At 40.9% G+C, this 25,474-nt stretch overlaps 1 protein-coding gene across 1 annotated transcript in view; it reads right to left on the bottom strand.

The window, feature by feature from the left end:
• Nucleotides 1-25,474, bottom strand: part of etfb (electron transfer flavoprotein subunit beta) — a 49,185-nt gene that overhangs the window by 14,989 nt on the left and 8,722 nt on the right. Inside the window, exons 3-4 of the mRNA XM_060900954.1 lie at nt 13,484-13,642; nt 5,488-5,550 (exon numbers count right to left, since the gene is read on the bottom strand). Coding sequence (XP_060756937.1) covers nt 5,488-5,550; nt 13,484-13,642 — 222 coding nt within the window. The remainder of the gene's footprint in view (nt 1-5,487; nt 5,551-13,483; nt 13,643-25,474) is intronic.

The raw sequence follows: 25,474 nt of genomic DNA, 5'->3' as shown, positions 1-25,474 counted from the left end.
TTTCCAGCCTCTTATTGCCCCTGTCCCAACTTTGAGATGTGTTGCTGTCATGAAATTTCAAATGAGCCAATATTTGGCATGAAATTTCAAAATGTCTCACTTTCGACATTTGATATGTTGTCTATGTTCTATTGTGAATACAATATCAGTTTTTGATATTTGTAAATTATTGCATTCCGTTTTTATTTACAATTTGTACTTTGTCCCAACTTTTTTGGAATCGGGGTTGTAAAATGGCCCCATTTCATCCACAACTGTAGCAATCCATACTGTATTACATCAAGAACCGCTCGATTAAGTAAAGAATCGACGTCCATCATAAATTTAAGACATGAAGCATCTTAATTAAAAAAAAAAAAAGCATCAATGAGGCTGTAGCTCAGACCGGCCATTGTTGCGTGAGAGTTTGAAATCTGATCAAAGAGCAGTGTTTAATGTGACGAGTCACCCAAAAATTTCAGAAACCCCCCCCAAAAAATTGTAAACGACAGGTGCCACTGTCTCAATAACTTTTATGCACACCCACCTGGGGAGCATTGTACGCGAGTTTGATCAAAATCTGATCAATCCTGTAGGAGGAGTAGCAATTTTTGTAAATTGTGGACAGACGATGACAACGATGGACGGATGACGCGTGATCGCAAAGGCTCATCCGGCCTGACGAACTTAAAAAAAGTAAATAAATAAAATAAAAAACCCACACCACTGAGCATGTGTGTGTATAAAAATTTATACAATTATCAACAGTCGACACCTTTTCAGATTTACCAACAAAAAACAAAAGGCGAGTTTCAGTTCCAACAGTTATTATTGGTTAATTACTGCCTCACACTTTGATCTTGTCGTCTGATGACACAGCTCGTTACCTGAGATGGAATTTTTTTCAGCATGATCAGCAATTTGAGGAAAACCCGGACGTTATCATCATAGGTAAGCATGGTGGAAAGATCATGGACATGTTTTTACTGATCAAATTCACCGATATTTCATGATCTCCTCGTCGAAACCTACTTTGTTTCTTACTCTTTTGATTTGATTTATTAGCTTTGCCATAGCAATGTCTATATATGTACATACATTATGGCTGGGAAACCACTACAGCTTGCGCCAGTTACAGTGGCCCCATTGTACTGAATCTGCATGTCTTTGGACTGTCAAGGAAACCAGAGCACCCGGAGGAAACCCACGCAGACATGAGGACACATGCAAACTCCACACAGAAAGGCCCCTGTCGGCTGCGAGGTTCGAACCCGGAACCTTCTTGCCGTGAGGCGATAGTGACGACCACTACACCACCATGCTGCTTTCGTTTCACACAAGGTGTTGATAATAGTGATCACTTTCACCGGTGTCCACCATTATCGACACCCTGTGGAATTAAGTGACATTTACAACTGTTATGGATCGATCTTTGGGTAACCTTGTTGAAGTAGATGAAATATTTTATTAAAAGTAAATTAAAAAAAAAAAATTGTGATTTATATATATTTTTTTCTGATTCATAACAGAATGGAATGTTTATAGAGTATTTGGAATCCTACTGCAATAAACAGAAATAGACCCTAGCATATTTAAAAAATAATAATAAAATTACATGCTTGAAATATTCAGATTTTTTATTTTGCGCAGTTTGTTGTAAATATCTACCACGTATTACAATATCTTTAGACATTTTATATTTTGGTTCAAGGAATGACATGCGATCTTTGACCTGGATGTTCATGTGGTTACAATCTCAGTTCCCTGTTGACATTTATTGGTAAACTACAAAACTAGAAATTAATACAAAACAATGAATGATTAACGAAATGTGATCTACGAAAATACTTTGAAAGTGGAACAAAACGTTTAACCTGTGTCAAATCTTTATGCTGCTTACAAACATTAGAATTACTTCCTCATTTACGTAAGCACCGACATCCATATATTTATTTAAAAAAAAAGATTTTGTACTAAATAAAAATGTTAAACTAATTTTCATTAAAAACTGTTTTGTTAACTTAATACCACATACTGATTATTTTTTTATAAATAAATCATTTGGGTGTCAATAATTGTGGAACGGCGTCACACAATCTGATATGCAGAGTTGATTCCCAATTACTTTTTTTTTCCTTCCTTCCAGTGGAAGTTTGAGTAATTATTCATGCACAATTTACATATAGGAAGTAAATCGCTCAAGTGTCGATAATTGTAGCTGCCGCTCTAGTGCATTTTATTTTTTTGATATGCTTAAAGAAAGTCAGGTCTGTGCCAAGAAACACAGAAATATATTTGAACTCTACTAATTCTGCCAGGACGAGTGGTTAAAATATCCAACCAGAATTCTGACAGAAGCTTGAGCATGGCTCACAAAAGCATCTGTTCAAGGTGAAGCTTCTGAAATCTTTGGTGTGCTTTTTGAATATTTTTAAAGTGCGTATTCTGGACCAATTTCTTTTTTTTTTTTTTTAATATATGAAAGAATGCCCTTTTACACACTCATCCAGAAGGGTAATTTTGCACAAGGCCATCTGTCTACAGCAGAAAAAAATAAAACAAAACGCGTCTGGAAAAATCCCAAGGGAGTCTGGTGCCAGATTCGTGACGTCACCTGCGGAAGCGCCAGCAGGCTGCGAGAGTTTTGCACGGTTTCAGTGCACAGCCTGTGTAGACCAAGCGCTCCCATTTCTCTCTCATTGTCCGGTCTTTTGGGAAACGATGAGTACTAATCCCATCATGACTGGTGTTGCGACACCCTCCTACGATACATCTGTTAACCATTTTAATAATTACACGATAACGTTGAAGAAATTTGCAGAAAACCACCAGGTCGTTTTCTCATAAACAAACCAGCGCTGACGTAGGATTCAGAAGGAGGCGTCCCGCACGCGACGTCACGGAAATCAATGTTTGCCGGGAAATTCAAATGGCAAGTTTTTTCAGAGGCGGACCAATTCGCCTCAAATGGCTTGATTTCAGCTGGATTTTTCTGGTATTGCGCAAGGTAAAAAAAAAAAAAAAAAAAAAAACTAGATAGAACTCAATGCCAACGGCGTCGATGGGGATGCCTCCACCTGGTAGACTACACGCCTTAAGTTGTGATTTGGGGATGGACATTTGACCTCACATACCCCTTTTCGACCAAATCAGTTCCAGGGCTGGTTCGGGGCCAGTGCTGGTGCTGGTTCACAACTCGTTCAACTTGCGAGCCAGCTAAGAACCAGTTTGCTTTTCCATAGCTCGCAGTGCTAAGGGAAGCCACGTCATTACGTCGCTGTATACGTCAGTTACGTCGCTACGTTTGCATAAACCTTGGTGCGAATATCGAAGCAAAAAAACACCACGGAAGAAGCAGCAGCAACAACAATAATAAATGACTTCGTGTTTGTACAGCTGCGGCTTCTCGTCGCTTAAAAATGGCGATCTTTCGCGGTCTTGTTATTGTTGTTGGTCTTAACAACTCCGCCCCCCCGCTGACGTAAGCGGTTCTTTCCTCTGGCCCAGCAGAGAGTTGGTGCTAGCCTGGAACCGGTTTTTCTGGCCCCAGAGCCAGTTCTTTGTCAGTGGAAACAGAAAACCCAGTTCCAAACTAAGCACTGGCCCCGAACCAGCCCTGGAACTGCTTTGGTGGAAAAGGGGCAACAGTAATCTTGACTTGTGACCTTTTAACCTCAAAATCTAATCGGTTCATGTTTGTCCCAAAGTGCACAAATGGTGAAAGTTTGGTGAAATTCCTTTTATTAGCCTTTGAGATATCGTGTTCACAAGGTTTCAGGACGGACACACGCACGCACGGACGGACAGACAACCCAAAAACATAACGCCTCCTGCACCTTAAGGTGGTGGAGGCATAAAAATTGCAGAGAATGCAGAAATGTTACAGATATTTGACCAAAGTTTAAGACCCCGTCCACACGTAGCCGGGTATCTGCTAAATCGAAGATATTTTTCTACATTTTGGCCTGTCATCCACATGAAAACACATCAAAAACAAATATTTAAAAAAACTCCGGGCAAAGTGAAGATTTTTGAAAACTCCGTGTATGCCTTTTCGTGTAGACAGAGATAACTGGAGTTTTGCGTTTTAGAACGTCACAATCTGCGCCAAAAAAATGACAACAAATCTGCCCTGACGTCAAACGTGCGACCTTTGTTTACTGCAGAAGCCAGATTAAGCGGCGATCCACGCGGTACCGAACCGACCCATTTCAGAGCCGACTCCCGACAGGGCACGCACATATCCCCCAACTGTTGACGAGTGCAGTCGCGATTGAAGCGACACGTGACAACTTAATAGCTTTGTGATTGGCTATTGGATATAGTTACTGTTAAATCCAACACTTGAAGATGCTACAGGCTGAATTACAAATGACACAACATGGAATATGTAGCGCACTATCTAGGCTGCATGAGCTATTATTTCCAACCTTAAATAGTGCACTTGTATAGGGGAGTTAAAGCGATTTGGAATTCAGCCACACAACTTGAGCAGAGTGGCTTTCCAGCCCACTGTGTCTATGGATAAAGCTTCAGTCTATGGAATTACAGTATATACCTGCATTAGGTGCTACCAACACGCATTTCTCGCGCTAGAAATTGTGTTTAATGATGTCACGCGTTATATGCGAAAGATATGATTGGCTATTGCTAGCGACTCTCGCCGATCAGTCTGGCTCCCGATTAGTTTTTCGAATCGGCTGTGAGATGAGTCGGTACCATCGAAAACTAGTCTTTACGCCTGACTCGCGACTTCAGTTGGCTCGGTACGCTGAAAATCGGCGTAGTGTGCGGCTAGCTAAAGAGTAATGGATCGGAGTAGTGCCTTGAAAGCGTTAATTATTGTGCAGGTGCTATTTACTTGTTTAATTTTAGAAGCCCAACTACTGCTCCAAGAGCATAGGCGATGTGATTAGGGGGTAGGATTTGGGGAAATAATGCCATCTACAGGTTTGGAATGCTTATGAATGTGATTGAAAACGCAGATGTTCGGTTATGTGTGGAAGGGATTTTTTTCGAAGACGAGGTGGTGTGGATAAAACATTTTTATAAACGGAGGGGGGGAAAATGTTCGGTTTTAAAAATACCCGGCTACGTGTGTACATGGAGTAATATAAAATAGGAGAATTACATTGATCTTGCTCCTGAATTTACCTGTGATATGCACTTTAACCCCGTATTAATTCAAGAAACATTTAATTAATTAAAACTTCTGCACCACATTTTTTGTTTTTCCCTCCCCTATTAAAGATGCATGTCATAGGATTCATTCTTCCCCAGTAAAATTACAATTCAAAGAAATCGCCAAAAACTCGATATTACCATGACGCTCATGTTCATGACGCGTGTATGAAATGCTTTGACCACAACAGCAAACGCATGCGACTGAAATGCAAATAAATGTCACAGCATGAAAAAAAAAAAAAAAAAAGCCATACATCATGGACAGAAAATAAGACACTACACTGCGTGCGTGTGTGAGAGAGCAAACAAAAAGCACATACACACCTGGGGCCAGTCCAAGACAGCGGCGGTCATCTGACCCGTCTGATTACAGTCATCGTCAATGGCCTGGTACACAACAAACACGTTCAGTTAACTTTCGCTGAAGCAAAGCGAGATCATAAGCGCTTGAAAAGATATAAACTACGCGCTATCCATGAGATTATGGAAAACTTCATTTAACCTGCCCACGCTGTAAAGATAAAATCTCTATGAAATGACGGAAACTTGTACACCAGGCAATATACGATGCTAGCAATTACAGGAATTTTATTATTTACTACAACACTGTAAATACACAAAATGTAACAACTTAATATGACAAACTTGTAAAAAAAAAAAAAAAGGTCATAAAAAACATTTACGGTTATTCTTTCATCACGCCTGAACCCTTTGACCTGCTTTACTCTAAACCTTATATATTACAGGTGTGTAATGAAAATCAAGTATCATTTACCGCAATGCACTTTAAAAGGTTTTCTTCATTTGACTCACCCGGTTCTTTACAGTTATACCTTTTACACCTACAACCCCGATTCCAAAAAATTTGGGACAAAGTACAAATTGTAAATAAAAATGGAATGCAATGATGTGGAAGTTTCAAAATTCCATATTTTATTCAGAATAGAACATAGATGACATATCAAATGTTTAAACTGAGAAAATGTATCATTTAAAGAGAAAAATTAGGTGATTTTAAATTTCATGACAACACCACATCTCAAAAAAGTTGGGACAAGGCCATGTTTACCACTGTGAGACATCCCCTTTTCTCTTTACAACAGTCTGTAAACGTCTGGGGACTGAGGAGACAAGTTGCTCAAGTTTAGGGATAGGAATGTTAACCCATTCTTGTCTAATGTAGGATTCTAGTTACTCAACTGTCTTAGGTCTTTTTTGTCATATCTTCCGTTTTATGATGCGCCAAATGTTTTCTATGGGTGAAAGATCTGGACTGCAGGCTGGCCAGTTCAGTACCCGGACCCTTCTTCTACGCAGCCATGATGCTGTAATTGATGCAGTATGTGGTTGGCATTGTCATGTTGGAAAATGCAAGGTCTTCCCTGAAAGAGACGTCGTCTAGATGGGAGCATATGTTGCTCTAGAACCTGGATATACCTTTCAGCATTGATGGTGTCTTTCCAGATGTGTAAACTGCCCATGCCACACGCACTAATGCAACCCCATACCATCAGAGATGCAGGCTTCTGAACTGAGTGCCGATAACAACTTGGGTCGTCCTTCTCCTCTTTAGTCCGAATGACACGGCGTCCCTGATTTCCATAAAGAACTTCAAATTTTGATTTGTCTGACCACAGAACAGTTTTCCCACTTTGCCACAGTCCATTTTAAATGAGCCTTGGCCCAGAGAAGACGTCTGTGCTTCTGGATCACGTTTAGATATGGCTTCTTCTTTGAACTATAGAGTTTTAGCTGGCAACGGCGGATGGCACGGTGAATTGTGTTCACAGATAATGTTCTCTGGAAATATTCCTGAGCCCATTTTGGGATTTCCAATACAGAAGCATGCCTGTATGTGATGCAGTGCCATCTAAGGGCCCGAAGATCACGGGCACCCAGTATGGTTTTCCGGCCTTGACCCTTACGCACAGAGATTCTTCCAGATTCTCTGAATCTTTTGATGATATTATGCATTGTAGATGATGATATGTTCAAACTCTTTGCAATTTTACACTGTCGAACTCCTTTCTGATATTGCTCCACTATATGTTGGCGCAGAATTCGGGGGATTGGTGATCCTCTTCCCATCTTTACTTCTGAGAGCCGCTGCCACTCCAAGATGCTCTTTTTATACCCAGTCATGTTAATGACCTATTGCCAATTGACCTAATGAGTTGCAATTTGGTCCTCCAGCTGTTCCTTTTTTGTACCTTTAACTTTTCCAGCCTCTTTATTGCCCCTGTCCCAACTTTTTTGAGATGTGTTGCTGTCACAAAATTTCAAATGAGCCAATATTTGGCATGAAATTTCAAAATGTCTCACGTTCGACATTTGATATGTTGTCTATGTTCTATTGTGAATACAATATCAGTTTTTGACATTTGTAAATTATTGCATTCCATTTTTATTTACAATTTGTACTTTGTCCCAACTTTTTTGGAATCGGGGTTGTACATCGAGTGAACGTTTCCTGGTATCCTGCTATTTATATCACCTCAGGACAGCAATCATGCTGACGGCAGAACGTTTTAAAGTGATTAACCAAGAAATTTCGAAATTACGGGGTCCCTCATTATACATAATACAAGATGTTCCAGAGGGAAAAAAAATTTAAGTGGACTTTAGCTTTAAAAACCATGTTAAAGTTGTAACATCAGTCCGTTGGGTCATTTCCCCAGGCGCGGCCATACTGGATTAGCCAGATACACAGACATATGACCCTAACCCATAACTACATCATCGCTTGTTTACCGCAATGCATTATGGGTGATACCGTACCTGGGGGTCAGCTCCTCCATGTTCTTGGATTCTAACTTTTCTTCGCGATTTCACTTCCGGTAAAACCACTGGTGGTCAAGCAAACCAAAATGGCTGCCGTAGTGCAAACAACTAGCGATAACTTAGAGTATGCTTGTAATCTAGAAGCCATTTCTTGCTTTAGATACGTTCAACAGATTGCTATGTGCAACAGAATCAACCTCGATAGGCTGGGAAAGAAAGATGTGTCATACGATCTCGAAAACTACCCTTCAGTCGAGTTCCCCGACATCTCGAACTATCTGGTGTTGCAGACGTCCTTCTACACCGCAAAACACATGAAAGCGTGGAAGAGTATGGAGGCTTACAACTTTTTTGTACGTGGCTAGGTAAAGGACCTCGGGATCAAGTCATTGCCGAATGAATCCTGGATTGTTTTTGCATGTGTAAGTATTTTTTTTTAAGCTTTTCGTTCACGTCTTTACAACGAAGCGCTGCAAGTTGAAGTGAAAACAAACAGTTGGCTTGATTCTCACTTGTGTTGGCTCTTATCTCTCAGGTAAATCATTCACAAAGATCATCAGAAACCCCTTTAAAAGACCTGGATCTTAGTTAAACAAGACGGAGAAGTGATCACGGCGCATTGTAACTGTACGGCTGGGGAAGAATTTTGTCGCGACCTTCATGCATATGGACTTTGTGAGGAGTGAGGAGGAAACAAAGAAACAGCTGGGGACTTTAGCGCTTCGTGACTTAAAAAAAAAAAGTTCCATTAAATAACGACACATAGCAAGAAAAGTCCTTGGAAAACACGAAGGACGTCGCCGAGAGGGAGATACAAACCTTTCACCAAGTGATCACTGCAAACTCGAGCATGCTTCGACTCTGCTCCCTTCGATTTCAGTCAGAGGTTCAAAAGCCACCTTTCTCGACATCTTTTTGTGAAATCCTGTGTTCGTCCACCTTTTTTTTTTTATATTAGTTCACAAGGAACCCTGAAGAAACTGATCAGTTTCACGGTTTGATCGATTCGAACAACCTGAAACAACACAAGCGTAAGGCATTTTTCACGCGAGCAATGCACCTTCTCCGTACAAATGCTTTGTCGACTGAGCTTTGGTAGACCACCAGCTAAAGTTCTGAATAACTAATGAGGCGGATGTGACGTCACGTGAAACCCAAGAAAAGTTGAGACAGCTCGTCGAAAGCCTTTTTCATACACTACCAATTATTTTAGATTTCAGGTACTCGTGTTAGAAAAAGAAGAATTCTCAAGGGAATCTGACCGAAGCGGAAAACATTTTTGTAAAGCAAATGCCGTGAGATTTAATATGATCCAGCCAGCTTTAAAATTTAATAACTCGACCAGTGGAGCTCACAGCAAAGCTAAATTTTACAGGCACCTCCATCTAAGCCTCCCCTTTTGAGAGAGCATGGTCTCGGGTCGGTAGGACCACACCTCGGCCCGGGATTCGTGAACAAAGCCCCCGGGAGCGCGCTGCTCCGCGCCTTAAGATTTAATAGGATCCAGTCAGAAACAGACATACAAGCAAGCAGCCTGCATTGACAAGGGAGTGAACTCATCCCAGGGTCAGCAAGTGGCACGGGCCGACGTGGTTACCCGCCCTTAGTACGCTCTTTATTGTCAAAAGTGCACGTACTATGGCACTCATTTGCTTTACAAAAATGTTTTGCTTCGGTCAAATTCCATTGAGAATTCCTCCTTTTTTCGAACAAACAAATATCTGAAATATAAAATAATTGATCGTGCAACGAAATGTCTTAACTACGGAAGCCGCGAGAGGCCCTTCATATAATCTTTTTTTTTTTTTTTATTCATCTTGTTATCCCGAGATAACGACATAATTAATTCAGGATGTCGAGAAAACACCACAACTAATTCGAGATCTCGAGAAAACAAAATTATTTCATGATCTCGAGAAAACAGCCGATTTCTCTAGCAGAGCTGCGCCCCCCTGTGGGTCAGACAACGAAGACTTAGAAATTGGTGGACATGTAACAGAGCAGAAATGGCTTTTTACGATGCCTTGAGAGAGAGGGGGGGCCAGCCTTCTGCGGAGGTGCTGCGGACTAATTTTGAAATTATCCCTTATTAAAAGACTTAATGCAATCTCTCCCTGTCAACCCCTGATCAAAATATTGCCTTATTAGGTGATCGATTATTCCAGACATTCTAATGACCAGAGTTGCGTCTACTGAGGTTTTTCACCCACGTGACCAAGTCATGTGAGGCTGCCATTTTGGACGTCACGGCTCGAATCAGTTTGAATGCGAGGAAGGCGACAAACGAAAAACATAAAAGAAAAAGGAGCGAGATGCAGAAAACACCTTCACTATCCAGTGATGTAGGGCATTTACAGGGCGAGCAGAGGGAGAGGTATTTGCAAAAATTGAGGTTAGCAGGCTTAGAGAATGACGTTTACCTGCTTCCACCAGGATTGTTCACTGACGTACGGAAGTACACGAAGCCCTCGTCTTTACCTGACTTCGGCCCACATGATCTGTATACCTATGTCGTTAAAAACCCATCGCCATACACAGGTATTGATCTGAAAGCGTATAAGAGTTTGGATGCCTACAAATATTTTGTGTCAGGCTGGGTAACATGCCTACATCAGCGGGTTGTCCCTGGAGCCGGTGGTCGCCATCTTATTACAGCTAAGGTTTGTTCACATTTTCATTTACTTTCGGTCCTCAGGATAAACAAAATGTTATTAAATGTCATTGAAATAACTTCTTAGTCTGTTGAGACATGGCCCGTTATAAATTTGCTGTTACCAGGCAATGATCAAGAACTGTATTATTAGGGTCTGTGTTGTAGCAGTGTACTAGCAGCTAGCTGTTAGCACTAGCTAATGTCAACAACATCATAGCTGGTATGTTACTGTAGCAATGTTTACGTTCAGTCATTTGGATGACTGTTAAAACCTTTCAGTCTCAAGTTTTTCCTTTACTGGATTTACTAGTTTACTGTAATTATGATCCGGCAGCTACCAGATCCAGTGTAAATAGCTGCTGGAGCGCGCTCCGGCTTGCTCCTCCTCAAATTAAACAGCGCGCTCCGATTTGCTCCCGGAGCACTCCGGGAGCAAGCCGGAGCGCGCTGCTTAATTTGAGGGGAACCTCGGCCGGAGCGCGCTCCGGAACCTCGGCCGGAGCGCGCTGCTTAATTTGAGGGGGAGCAAGCCGGAACGCGCTCCGGAACCTCGGCCGGAGCACTCCAGGAGCAAGCCGGAGCGTGCTGCTTAATTTGAGGGGGAGCAAGCCGGAGTGCGCTCCAGCAGCTATTTACACTGGATCCGGCGTAAATAGCTGCCGGATCATAATTACAGTAAACTAGTAAATACAGTAAAGGAAAAAAATTGAGACTGAAAGGTTTTAACAGTCATCCAAATGACTGAACGTAAACATTGCTACAGTAACATACCAGCTATGATGTTGTTGACATTAGCTAGCTTGACCTTCAAAAAGGCGGACACCGGGGCGTCACGTGACCCTGTGACGTCAGGTGAAAAACCTCAATACAGAATGAGAAATAGCCCCAAAGGTCAGCATATCACAAGTCTCTTGGCGCACCTGAATGAACCATTTCTCAGCTATTTACTCGAGATCACGGAATAATTGTTTTGTTTTCTCGAGATCTCGAATTAGTTGTGCTGTTTTCTCGAGACCCTGAATTAATTATGTTATCTCGGAATAACGGTTTTGTTTTCCAGGGTATCTGTACATTTCTGATAACCAAAAATAATACTTTTTAAGGCCATTTTAAGACCCGTGAGAATAAAAAAAATAAGACCACTACCGTGGGGAAAAAATATTTTTAAAAAATCAGACTCTAGGCTATTATGGTCAAAGCATATTTATATTTTAATCAGTGCATCGCCAGTTTATGAACAGAATCTTGTCTTTCCCACAAGTAAACGATTTTGCATATTCAGAATCCGGGAACATTGCCCTGAAGACGGTGCCCACGTCTTCGTTCGAATTGTAGGAGTGGTGTCGGTCAATTGCTTGCAGAACCCACAGTATTTCAGCCTTAAGTGTAGCGGTCGAGGCGAAAGCACCGAAGGCACTTGTGCTGGGAGAAGTAGGCACCGAAGGGAAAGTGGGCTTTGCGCTAACGTTTGCAATGGTGCTGCAAACATCTGCATGGGAACTGTTGTTACCTGACTGGCAGCAAAGCGTTTATGCTTTTCCCCTTTCATGTGAGTGTCAAGGCCCATTGTTCCCAACTTTATGTCTTGCAGAGTTTACACCGAGCTTCATTTTCGGACGTTGCTTTTGACAACCAACCGCTATATTTCTGGTCCTCAAGCCACTTGTCCCTAAACTTGCACTTCCCCATCCTACATGTCTGTCACGCTAAAGAAACCACTTCTTCGTCTTTTCCCACAACACTATAAGGAAAACACTGCCCCCTAAGTGTTGTGTGACGCCTGTACTTTTAGGTACAGAGTGGTCTTTTTGCCATCTTCTTGTTACACATTGACGTGCGCTGTTTGAACAACATTAGCACGGAAAAAAAAGTACAAACATATTTTTGTGCCCCGATGAAATTTAATGCCACCCATATGAAATTAATGCCACACTTCGAAATATTAGCAAAATATAAGGCTATTTAAGGCCTTAAACGCCATATACTGTATATCAGACTTTTGCAGACTTTTTAAGGATCCGCGGACACCCTGTTTTCTCGAGATCTCGAATTAGTTGTGTCATTATCTGGGGAATAACGGTTTTGTATTCTCGAGATCTCGAATTAGTTGTGTTTTCTCGAGATCCTGAATTAATTATGTCGTTATCTCGGGATAACAAGGTGAATATAAAAAAAGGATTATATGAAGGGCCTCTCTCGGCTTCCGTACTTAACTACTGGATGAAACTACCTGTATTCAATAAGGACTGAGAATGCAGACTTACTTTGCGAAGTATTGCGCTGTTGTGACACGTTACCGAGCTATTTCCTGCTTTCCGTTTCCTGTTCCTTGTTTTTGACCCTACTTCTGTCTATAATATTCTGTTTGTGCCTCGCTTGACCTTTTACCTGTTTTACTGTTCACGATGTACTGTATGCCTGCTGATTTGGACCGTTTGCACTTTTCTTTACAATAAAAGATCTTCTGCACCGACATCCGCAGTTACCTCCAACCCTCCCTAACAGAATACTTGCCCTGCTGACACCAGTACAGCACGCACTTGTACACCTCCGCTGTGCTCACGGAAAATGGCATCACACACGATGGAGTTATGGCGGCCTCCCCGACCGAAAATAAAAGTCCCATCTGTTTTCATCACTTTAGTGGTTATATTGTTAAGAACAAATTCAACATGCAGCTTTTTTTTTTTTAATAAAAGGACAGATGTAAAGACCGACTTTTAGCTTAGCAGTGCGTACGGTACAGTTTGACTTGGAAACTGGATATTTTGGCTCGGATATGCCGTCTCGTGATGGTGACTGAAGTATATCTGCACCTTGCAAACCACTGGTGCTTCTTCTACACTCTCAGAGCTTCATTTTCTGGAAATCTGTTCAAAACGCTACCTGTTTCCCGAGGATGATGAGGGAAGCGTCCTCTTTCTTGGCCAACGCGGCGAGGATCTTGGACACCTGGAGAGGCCCGAGAGAGTCGTAGTCCTTTCCGGAAACTTCCACGTGAATGCCGCGGTCGGCCCCCATAGCCAGCGCTGTGCGGATGGTCTCCTGAACAATACACACATTTCAGCACAACATGCATATTAGAATGAGTGTTTGTTAGAACGTTTAATTTAATAAATAAATAAATAAATAAAACGCCCACACAACCTGCTGATCTTGGATCAGCAAATCATAGAAAAGACAGCAAAGAGGGAACAGGATGTATTAGAATAATTCATGACACGACAAACAGTTTTACTGGGAAATGTACCCAGGGGCGCAGATAGGATTTTTGAACTTGGGGGGACTGAGCCGTCAGCAAATGATTCCATTTTGTGTGTATATATATATATATATATATATATATATATATATATATATATATATATATATATATATATATATATATATATATATACACACACACACACACACACTACCGTTCAAAAGTTTGGGGTCACTTTGAAATGTCCTTATTTTTGAAAGAAAAGCACTGTTCTTTTCAATGAAGATCACTTTAAACTAATCAGAAATCCACTCTATACATTGCTAATGTGCTAAATGACTATTCTAGATGCAAATGTCTGGTTTTTGGTGCAATATCTCCATAGGTGTATAGAGGCCCATTTCCAGCAACTATCACTCCAGTGTTCTAATGGTACAATGTGTTTGCTCATTGCCTCAGAAGGCTAATGGATGATTAGAAAACCCTCGTACAATCATGTTAGCACAGCTGAAAACAGTTGAGCTCTTTAGAGAAGCTATAAAACTGACCTTCCTTTGAGCAGATTGAGTTTCTGGAGCATCACATTTGTGGGGTCGATTAATAGAAGTCCCAGACAGGGGCCATTTGGCCTTTTTACCTAGAAAACCCACAAGAGGGCCAATTGGCCCCAAGTCCTCCCTGTAGACATTCATTTTGTTATGGAAATGTGGCTGTTAGTTACCTTATAGCTTAGAAATGAAATCTTACAATGCCTGTTGAATGCTGAATCTCTGCATCTTCGTTCCTTGGAGAGGAGCTTCTTTCACCACAAAATTCTTGAGGGAACTGAAGCGATAGTCCATGTGCACTGAGGTATTTATCCATCAAACAATTGTCTGGTTGCAGTCACATGAGTCGTTATGGTCACATGGGACATTCACATGTTCACATTTTAGAATAGAATGTGTTTTTATTCCTCATTCTCACATTCACACAGAAGTAGCCAACATGACTTCACCACTGAAGTGTGAAGTGTGTGAAATGTGACCACCTCACCCCACAAACTGCCACTAACAGCCTCATTACCATAACAAAATGAGTGATTAGTGTATTGGGGAAAAGCGGTCGGGCCAAATGGCCCCTATGTGGGTCTTCTAGGTAGACAGAAAAATGCTGGGACTTCTGGTGTTAAATGCTCAAAATGTCCAGAAAAATGTCTCGACTATATTTTCTATTCATTTTACAACTTATGGTGGTAAATAAAAGTGTGACTTTTCATGGAAAACACAAAATTGTCTGGGTGACCCCAAACTTTTGAACGGTAGTGTGTATACATGTTATTTCACCTCCCTCACTGCCATCACCAGGAACTACCTGCAGGCCAGGACAATGATAACATTTTAACATAGCCTATGGAAATCCAAAGTTTACACATTATCATCACGCACAGAAACTGCAAAACTGCAAAACTAGTTTTAAAACCGCTAAGTTCCAACTGTTAAACATAGCGAGAGGCTGGGCTACGTGTGTGTGTAAAGTGTAAACCAGTGCATCCTGACTTTCTAACTATGCCTGTGTGTTGCGTGAGCGGCAGTCAGTCAACAACTCTTCGCAAAGTTTCCTTATGAAACAATATGCTCGCTGAAATTATCGCAGGGAACGCCAGATTAAACATTAAAACTGCCTTCTGAGCACTGTATCTACAGGCTACCACCGAAAGAAGGAGGCTACCAGAAAGGCATCTCTACTCCGTACGATTTTACTTTCACTACAACATTACTTTGAACAGACTATCAAAAAATTGCAAGGTGATATGATAAAGTAAGGCACAGTTTACTTACAGTCGTTTTTTTTTTTAAAACGATGCAATCGTTTTCTGCCTTTTGGCACCCTTCATCATGCCATGTTGGGGTCCTGAACTAGGAGGCGCTGTCCCCGATATGCCTGTCAAACTTGTTGTGGGTAACCATAGCAACCAAGCAGAGCTCGCAACCTGTGCAGTCTGCGCAGTTGCAGCCATGTCTGTACTGCTGTGCACCGCAATAAACCGAATGGTAATTAGTCCTTTGATTTTTCCGTGAGGTTTGCCTTATGCAAAGAAAGACAGCATAGATGTTTTTTCCTCCCTATAAGTGGGGGGGGGACCGAACGAGGTGAATTTAAATCTGGGTGGGCCGAATCCCCCCCTCTATCTGCGCCCGTGAATGCACCACTCGTTTTTCATACGAGTTACATCCGGGACATGGAGAACCAACACCGTGACACAAACTTCCGTCACTCGTAATGAAATCGATGAATCGTTTTGATAAAATTTGGGGACTGTTTGTGAATGTGTCGATATAATACAAAGGAAAAAAAAATAATCACACGCTGGTTTGAAGATATGAAGTTTCTCTCATGCTGAAAAACTCACATTTTTCATACGAAATACATCACAGATCTGAGTGACATATTTAAATAATATTGGCCGACTTTGCGTCATGGTATATCAGATATAGTCCATTCAGTTAGCATAATGCTGAACGAAATTGCTGAATGGAATATATCTGATATACCATGGAAAAAAAAAGCCAGTATTATTATTATTATTATTATTATAATAATAATAATAATACATACACATTGCTTTCGGGTGTTCAACACGTCTCTTTCAAAATTCTCTCAAAATCTTCTGTATTTAATGAAGCAAACCTGGCGGCCATGTTTGTTTACAAATTGTCACAGTTGCTTGCTAGCGCTGAAGTTTTACATCTCCGACATGTAACATGCCGTTTTGACAAGCGTGCAATATCGTAAACCATATTCAACGCTCGTTCTCCATTGGGTAGAGTGACGTAATACACGTAGGATAGGCGATATGCTAACAATATTGCATGCTATCAAACCAAACGAATGAAACCCGCTAGAAGGGAATAGAACACGTTTTTATTCCATCGAAAAAGTGTACTGTATGGAAAATAATTCCTGATATTTCACTCAGATTACGTCACTCGGAGCGTTTTCCCCCACTGACTGAACGCCCATTGTCAAAATGGCAAACCGGTTCAAAATAAATTTTATATTTATAAAAGACACACACACGCGCACACACACAGAGAATAAAACACTTCCTGTTATACAGAAATCATCAAGTGTTACTGTTACCACCCTTGAAATGATTGCTTTCCAACAGCACACGCTTCATGTTTTGCTCCTCTTACATCATAGCAACCTCATAATGATGAGATTTTTATGAGGATCGTAAAGAAAAATCAATCAACATCATCTAACCAACAGTACTGTGGTAGAAAACAGCGTGTTAAACACACCTTGTGTGTAAACGGTTGTGTCATCCAAACCAAACTAAAATGCTCTGCCGGAGTCAGAAAAATGAAGAGCACAAAATTAATGACTGGTGTCTCATCTCATCTCATTATCTCTAGCCGCTTTATCCTGTTCTACAGGGTCGCAGGCAAGCTGGAGCCTATCCCAGCTGACTACGGGCGAAAGGCGGGGTACACCCTGGACAAGTCGCCAGGTCATCACAGGGCTGACACATAGACACAGACAACCATTCACACTCACATTCACACCTACGCTCAATTTAGAGTCACCAGTTAACCTGACCTGCATGTCTTTTGACTGTGGGGGAAACCGGAGCACCCGGAGGAAACCCACGCGGACACGGGGAGAACATGCAAACTCCACACAGAAAGGCCCTCGCCGGCCACGGGGCTCAAACCCGGACCTTCTTGCTGTGAGGCGACAGCACTAACCACTACACCACCGTGCTGCCCGAATAACCAGTGTAACGGCTGAAAGTCAGAAGTGGAAGTTATTTTGATTCACTTCTATACCAAAAGAAATTTTATTATTAATTAAATGCTAAGAATATGGGTCTGTCTCAGAAACTGGGTACTGTGGGGGTACCCCACTAAATATCAATAAACTATAAAGTTTCGAATGGTGATGTTGGTTTTAATTTGAAATAAAATGATGAAAAATACAGATAAAACTAAATCTTTGATGTGAATACTCTATTTAGAATTTGGCAAAAATTCCGCAAATTTGTGGAAAAATGGCAGCTTGATCTGAGACATGATAAATGGTTGACTCCATCACGTTTCCTTAAAAAGGCTGTAGTCCACTGAAAAGTCTACAGTTATCACTAATTGTATTTTAAGTTGTAACTTTATACACCTAAGGGATTGGTGCACTCACAGAATAATCATAACTGTAATAAAACATCATGCAAAATATTTGATCACCGTCGTAACTCCATTTTCCGCAGACCCAAAACCAATACGATCGTGTGTTTTGATCTAAACGGAAAGCCTCAGGGTCAAGGTCACGACCTCACCAAAAGTACTAACTTAAAATCACTACGCCATATAAAAAAAATTTAGTTACAAATCTGCGATTTTGTTTTTTTAAAGCGAAAGCTGAAAGTTAGGTATAGAATATGTTTCTTACAGAATATGTTACGATGGTAGCTGGTCTTGTATGAATTTCTGAGCTATAAAATGAGTTGTGGTCTATTTTTTTTTACCGTAGCGTGTCATTTGTGTGCGGGGAAGGACACACATTAACAATTTGCTTGTATAGAATGGAATTTTCCACTCCAACAGTTAGAAGTTGATTGCGCTTCCATTTGCAGTCTTTGTGTTACGCGAGTGATCTGTTTGGACTTCATCACTGAAAAGGTGAGTTGAGACAGTTTTATTTTGTTTTAGTCTTGCAGTATAAGGCAATAGAATGTTTCTTTTTCATCTTACTTTCATATTTCGTAGTGTTTGCGTATTTTTGGCCAATATTTTGCAACCACGGTCAATTTAGATCGAACTTTTGATAGAATCTACGGCCAGTCATTTTGACCCGCCCCTGCCTCGCGCTCCGTCCGGTGCGGTAGTGATGTCCCGTTGCTCGCGCCCCGCAGCAGAGACCCGCGCGACCTTCAGCCGGTACAATCGCTGTTCTTTTACCACCGCCGTTATTCTCATCTTTCCAGTGTGTTCTTGATTTTTCCATTGTGTCCTATTTTGCCATATCAAATACCCAAAATGTATCATATTATTCATATTTAAGTGAATAATCAATTCAGTCATCATAACTTGGCATTTTTAACCCAAGCAATCAAAAAGAGGAAATTTATTCAATATTTTCACTCATCTGTGAAGGAGGGGCTTTAATTCTTCATGATGTACAACCCCGATTCCAAAAAAAGTTGGGACAAAAGTACAAATTGTAAATAAAAAACGGAATGCAGTAATTTACAAATCTCAAAAACTGATATTGTATTCACAATAGAACATAGACAACATATCAAATGTCGAAAGTGAGACATTTTGAAATTTCATGCCAAATATTGGCTCATTTGAAATTTCATGACAGCAACACATCTCAAAAAAGTTGGGACAGGGGCAATAAGAGGCTGGAAAAGTTAAAGGTACAAAAAAGGAACAGCTGGAGGACCAAATTGCAACTCATTAGGTCAATTGGCAATAGGTCATTAACATGACTGAGTATAAAAAGAGCATCTTGGAGTGGCAGCGGCTCTCAGAAGTAAAGATGGGAAGAGGATCACCAATCCCCCTAATTCTGCGCCGACAAATAGTGGAGCAATATCAGAAAGGAGTTCGACAGTGTAAAATTGCAAAGAGTTTGAACACATCATCTACAATGCATAATATCAAAAGATTCAGAGAATCTGGAAGAATCTCTGTGCGTAAGGGTCAAGGCCAGAAAACCATACTGGGTGCCCGTGATCTTCGGGCCTAGACCCCGAAGCCGCCGCCAGGCGCCGATAAAACCGCCATTTAGAATTTGAGCCGCCGCCAGCCAATAATTTTGTAAGCCAATTTGAGCCGCTATCTAATAAAATTTGGCTGAGCCACTAAGAATTGTGTACATCAAATAATGGGTTTATCCACATCATGAGCTACAAGAAAAGTGACACAAACATGATCAACTGTACACACTAGTAGTAACACAATAGAGACGTATAGGCATACACTGTAGAGATTTAGAACTGATATCACAGCACAGAGAGCCACCACAAGCTTGCCATTGTGACTACCTGTCTGGCTTCCCGCCCCTCACACCGTTACCACGATACACTGGGGAACCCGGGAACCCACCCAGAGCATCAATCAACTCCGATATCGACGAGATGGCTGCATTCTTTGCCGCTGCTGAGGGAAAGTGTAAAGGTATTTTTTTTTGTTTGTTTCACATACTTCGAGATTGATAAAAAAAAAAAAAAAAAAAAAAAAAAAAAAGTACTCCACCACTCTACTTTCATCATAGTAAGATATCTGCCAGTCCTTCACTGGTCATTGCTAGTGAGAGTAGATAGCTAGATGCCTTCCTCGAACAATCCAGATTAGTTTATTATTAGCATTGAACTACAATCTTGCTAGATTTATATTTACAATGAAGTAAGAGACCAGGGGACCTGTGGTAATTTGCTATTTATTCCCCCCATTTGTTTGATCCGTTTGCCCGGATATATGCCACACAGTGACGTCCAGTATCAGCCATTTGTAGCCATAAACATTTTGGTGGCTGCAGCAGCCATTAAGGTTTTGGCTGAGTCAGCTAGCCAGCCAATAATTTCATCAGCCAGCCATTATCCTGAAAACAAACGGCTTCGGGGTCTACTCGGGCCCTTAGACGGCACTGCATCACATACAGGCATGCTTCTGTATTGGAAATCACAAAATGGGCTCAGGAATATTTCCAGAGAACATTATCTGTGAACACAATTCACCGTGCCATCCGCCGTTGCCAGCTAAAACTCTATAGTTCAAAGAAGAAGCCGTATCTAAACATGATCCAGAAGCTCAGACGTCTTCTCTGGGCCAAGGCTCATTTAAAATGGACTGTGGCAAAGTGGAAAACTGTTCTGTGGTCAGACGAATCAAAATTTGAAGTTCTTTATGGAAATCAGGGACGCCGTGTCATTCGGACTAAAGAGGAGAAGGACGACCCAAGTTGTTATCGGCGCTCAGTTCAGAAGCCTGCATCTCTGATGGTATGGGGTTGCATTAGTGTGTGTGGCATGGGCAGCTTACACATCTGGAAAGACACCATCAATGCTGAAAGGTATATCCAGGTTCTAGAGCAACATATGCTCCCATCCAGACGACGTCTCTTTCAGGGAAGACCTTGCATTTTCCAACATGACAATGCCAAACCACATACTGCATCAATTACAGCATCATGGCTGCGTAGAAGAAGGGTCCGGGTACTGAACTGGCCAGCCTGCAGTCCAGATCTTTCACCCATAGAAAACATTTGGCACATCATAAAACGGAAGATACGACAAAAAAAGACCTAAGACAGTTGAGCAACTAGAATCCTACATTAGACAAGAATGGGTTAACATTCCTATCCCTAAACTTGAGCAACTTGTCTCCTCAGTCCCCAGACGTTTACAGACTGTTGTAAAGAGAAAAGGGGATGTCTCACAGTGGTAAACATGGCCTTGTCCCAACTTTGAGATGTGTTGTTGTCATGAAATTTAAAATCACCTAATTTTTCTCTTTAAATGATACTGTGGCAGCGGGGGCGTGGTCAACCGTTGGTCTGTGACCGGAGGGTGGAGTCAGGGAAGGTAAGTAGCAGAATCACTGCACCTGATGTGGGTTAATCTGTGTTTGTGTGTCTTCCCCAGTGACCACGCCCTATATAAGGAGAGAGAGAGCAGAGGAAAGAGGCTCCCCCTGACCTGAGGACTCGTGTGTGTGTCTGAGAGAGGGAATAATTAGACTGAAAAGTACTAAGTAAAGAGTTGTCTTGGGGAACTTAGTTCTGGCCTGCCGTCTTTTCTGTGCTCCACCCTTACGAACTGCTACAGATACATTTTCTCAGTTTAAACATTTGATATGTCATCTATGTTCTATTCTGAATAAAATATGGAATTTTGAAACGTCCACATCATTGCATTCCGTTTTTATTTACAATTTGTACTTTGTCCCAACTTTTTTGGAATCGGGGTTGTAGTTATTTTATATGTAAATCAATTTTACAAAAGCATTTGAATTGTAATCAAAAAAATTTTCCACAGTGGAGGCCAGATAAAACAAGATACTATCTTTATTCTTATTAAACATGACAAAAGAAACATTGAGTGTTAGGTAAATGCAAAAAAAAAAAAATTAGAACATTTATTTTTTGACCATAATGTCCCAAACGAGAGACCAGTTTCTGAGATGGACCCATATACAAGAGTGCTCCGAGAGCACAATATCCCCTGCTGGCAACTATACCATAACTCTGGTAAGATGGGACTGAATTGGACGAAATTGCAACACGCATATTACTGACAAAGAATCCTGTCAAGTTTCGTGAAATTCCTCCAAAAATTGAGAGAGGAGTTGATTTCAGAAGGTGAGTACCCTTCCTGGGAAGGACAGACATCACCACAACATAATCCCCTTTCAGCCAGCAGGGGATAATAAAAATTGTGAGGGAAGTTGATTTCAGAAAGCAAGCACACCTTGATGAAAATGCCAAAGTACAAGTTTGCTAATAATCAAGGGCATAACTCTGGGAAAATTTGCCCAAATTGAACGAAATTTCAATATTATGCATATAACTGTCATATAACAAAGCCTTTAGCCAAGTTTGGTGAAATTCCTCCACAAATTGTGAGAGGAGTTGATTTCAGAAGAACGTACACCCTCATGAAACTGTCAGTTATTTAATCAAGGGTCAAAACTGGTAAAATTTTCACAAACCAAATTAAATCGCAATCTGCGTATTAGCGTCATATAACAAGGCCTTTTGCCAAGCTTCAAGAAATTAGTCCAAAAATTGTGAGAGGAGTCGTTGTCAGAAGGCGAGCGCACCTTCATGAAATTGTCAAAGTACAAGGTTGTTAATCAAGGGCTGTAACTCTGGTAAAATGCGACTGAATTGAACGAAATTACAATAAGCGTATTACCGACATATAACAAAGAATCCTGCCAAGTTTCGTGAAACTCCTCCAAAAATTGTGAGAGGAGCTGACTTCAGAAGGTGAGAACCCTTCCTGGGACGGACAGACAGACAGACCAATATCGCCATGACATAATCCCCCTTCGGGCCTTTCAGTCAGTGGCGGATAAAAATAACTAGGTTTCACAAAGTTTCCCTGATGGTGCTCTTAATCCTGAGTGAACCCAGTATGAGGATACGTTTTTTTGATCGAGACTCTAAAGCACTTCTGGAAGTTACTGTTGATAAGAACATCTGCTAAATGCTGTAAATTGAACAAAAACAAGAAATTTAAAAACTCAATGGTCTATTCCACAGAGAAAAAAAAAAAAAAAAAAACAGTAATCCATCTAAGTTACAGTGGGGGAAACAAGTATTTGATCCCTTACCGATTTTGTTGGTTTACCCACTAAGAAAGACTTGATCAGTCTGTAATTTTAATGGTAGGTGTATTCTAACATGTGGAGACAGAATATCAAAAAGAAAATCCAGAAAATAACTTTTAAATATCTATATTAATTTATTTGTATTTTATTGAGAAACAAGTATTTGATCCCCTAGTAACCATCAAGAGTTCTTGTTAATACAGACAAGTCAGACTCTCCAAATTACCTTGTCACCTAAATTGAAGACACCTGATATCACTAATGACTTGTATAAAAGCCACCTGGCCACAGAATCTATCAGTTTGTCAGACTCCAAACTCTCCAACATGGGAAAGACTAAAGAGCTTTCTGTGGATTTAAGGGAGAAGATTGTAGACCTGCACAAGACCGGTATGGGCTACAAAACCATTAGCAAGAAGCTGGGCGTTAAGGTGACAACTGTTGGTGCAATTGTGCGCAAGTACAAGACTCACAACATGATCATCAATCGACCTAGGTCTGGGGCTCCAAACAAGATCTCACCTCGTGGGGTTTCCAGGATCATGAGAACGGTGAGAAAGAGACCTAATACAACACGGGCAGGGTTAGTGGATGATCTTAAAGCAGCTGGGATCACAGTCACCAAGCAAACAGTTGGTAACACACTACACCGCAATGGTCTAACATCTTGCAGTGCTCGCAAAGTACCCCTGCTTAAGAAAGCACATGTGCAGGCCCGCCTGAACTTTGCCAATGAACATCTGAATGACTTGGAGAGTGACTGGGAGGAGGTGTTATGGTCAGATAAGACCAAAATTGAGCTCTTTGGCATCAATTCAACCCGTCGTGTCTGGAGGGAGAGACATGCTGCTTATGACCCCAAGAACACCATCCCCACTGTCAAGCATGGAGGTGGTAACATTATGCTTTGGGGGTGTTTTTCTGCACAGGGCTACTTCACCGTATCAATGGGAGGATGGACGGAGCCATGTACCGTAAAATCCTAAGTGAAAACCTCCTTCCCTCTGCCAGGAAGCTTAAAATGGGTCGTGGATGGGTCTTCCAGCAGGATAATGACCCAAAGCATACAGCCAAGGCAACCAAGAAATGGCTGAAGAAGAAACATATCAAGGTCATGGAGTGGCCCAGCCAGTCTCCGGACCTGAATCCTATAGAAAATCTATGGAGAGAGCTGAAGCTCAGGGTTGCCAAGCGACAGCCACGGAATCTTGATGATTTAGAGGTCATTTGCAAAGAAGAGTGGACCAAAATTCCTCCTAATATGTGCAGAAACCTGGTCATCAACTACAAAAAACGTCTGACCTCTGTGCTTGCTAATAAGGGGTTTGCCACAAAAGTACTAAGTCCTTTTGGCAAGAGGGTTCAAATACTTATTTTCCTCAATAAAATGCAAATAAATAAACACAAATTCTTTAAAGTCGATTTCTTGATTTTCTTTGTGATATTCTGTCTCAGCATGTTAGACTACACCTACCATTAATATTACAGACTGATCGAGTCTTTATTAGTGGCCAAACCAACAAAATCAGCAAGGGATCAAATACTTGTTTTCCCCACTGTATATGATCTGATTAGAGTAGAGTACAATAGGAAAGAAAACCACTTTTTTTAAGTGAGATTTTTCATTAATACTAAATTTCTTGTATAAACGCTGGAACAAATGATTTATGAATAAATTTGCTCAAATCCAACTCGATAAATAAAATAAAAGATGACGTGAAGGTGTCAGGAATTGTATGTTTTTAATTTCAGTTTGTCGCAGTAAATGTTGTACATGGTGCATCTGGGAAGCTTTAATGGGGTGCAGTAAACATGTCAACATTCTTCTACCACGGTAATGTTGTGAAACACAGAACAGTGAAACACACTGGTGGATCGGACAAAATCTAATTTAAAAAAACACCTCAGAATCAAACTACAGACTATTACAGGCCTGAGATTTTCTTCTTCATTCCTTCTGCTGACAGTGTATTGAATGTAGCTCAATTATTCTTTCTACTCTGAAGCAGAACTGTTTCAGAAATTAGATTTACTCATTAATTTTCTTCCCCTCTCCATATACGTATTTTCAAAAGTACAAAAATTCCTTAAAACTTTCTTGGATGTACTGTATGTTCCAAAAATAACAAAGGAAGTTATTTTTTTAAATCAAATTATCTTCACCAAAAAGCTACTGAAGTACTTTTTAAAGAACATTTACTAATATAATTTACTATTTGTTCCATATCACCTGCTCTATGATTTACTAAATGTTGCAAAAATATAGCTAGACAGCCTTTATTAAAAATTTTTAGTTCACAAAATGGGTTCGATTTAAAACCTCAAGAAAATACAAGAAACAGATACAAG

This window comes from Neoarius graeffei, chromosome 19, assembly GCF_027579695.1.
Source record: "Neoarius graeffei isolate fNeoGra1 chromosome 19, fNeoGra1.pri, whole genome shotgun sequence".
NCBI classification, from domain to species: Eukaryota; Metazoa; Chordata; class Actinopteri; order Siluriformes; family Ariidae; genus Neoarius; species Neoarius graeffei.
The sequence above is the reverse complement of the archived record's forward strand: the minus strand, read 5'-3'. Positions and strand labels throughout refer to the sequence as shown.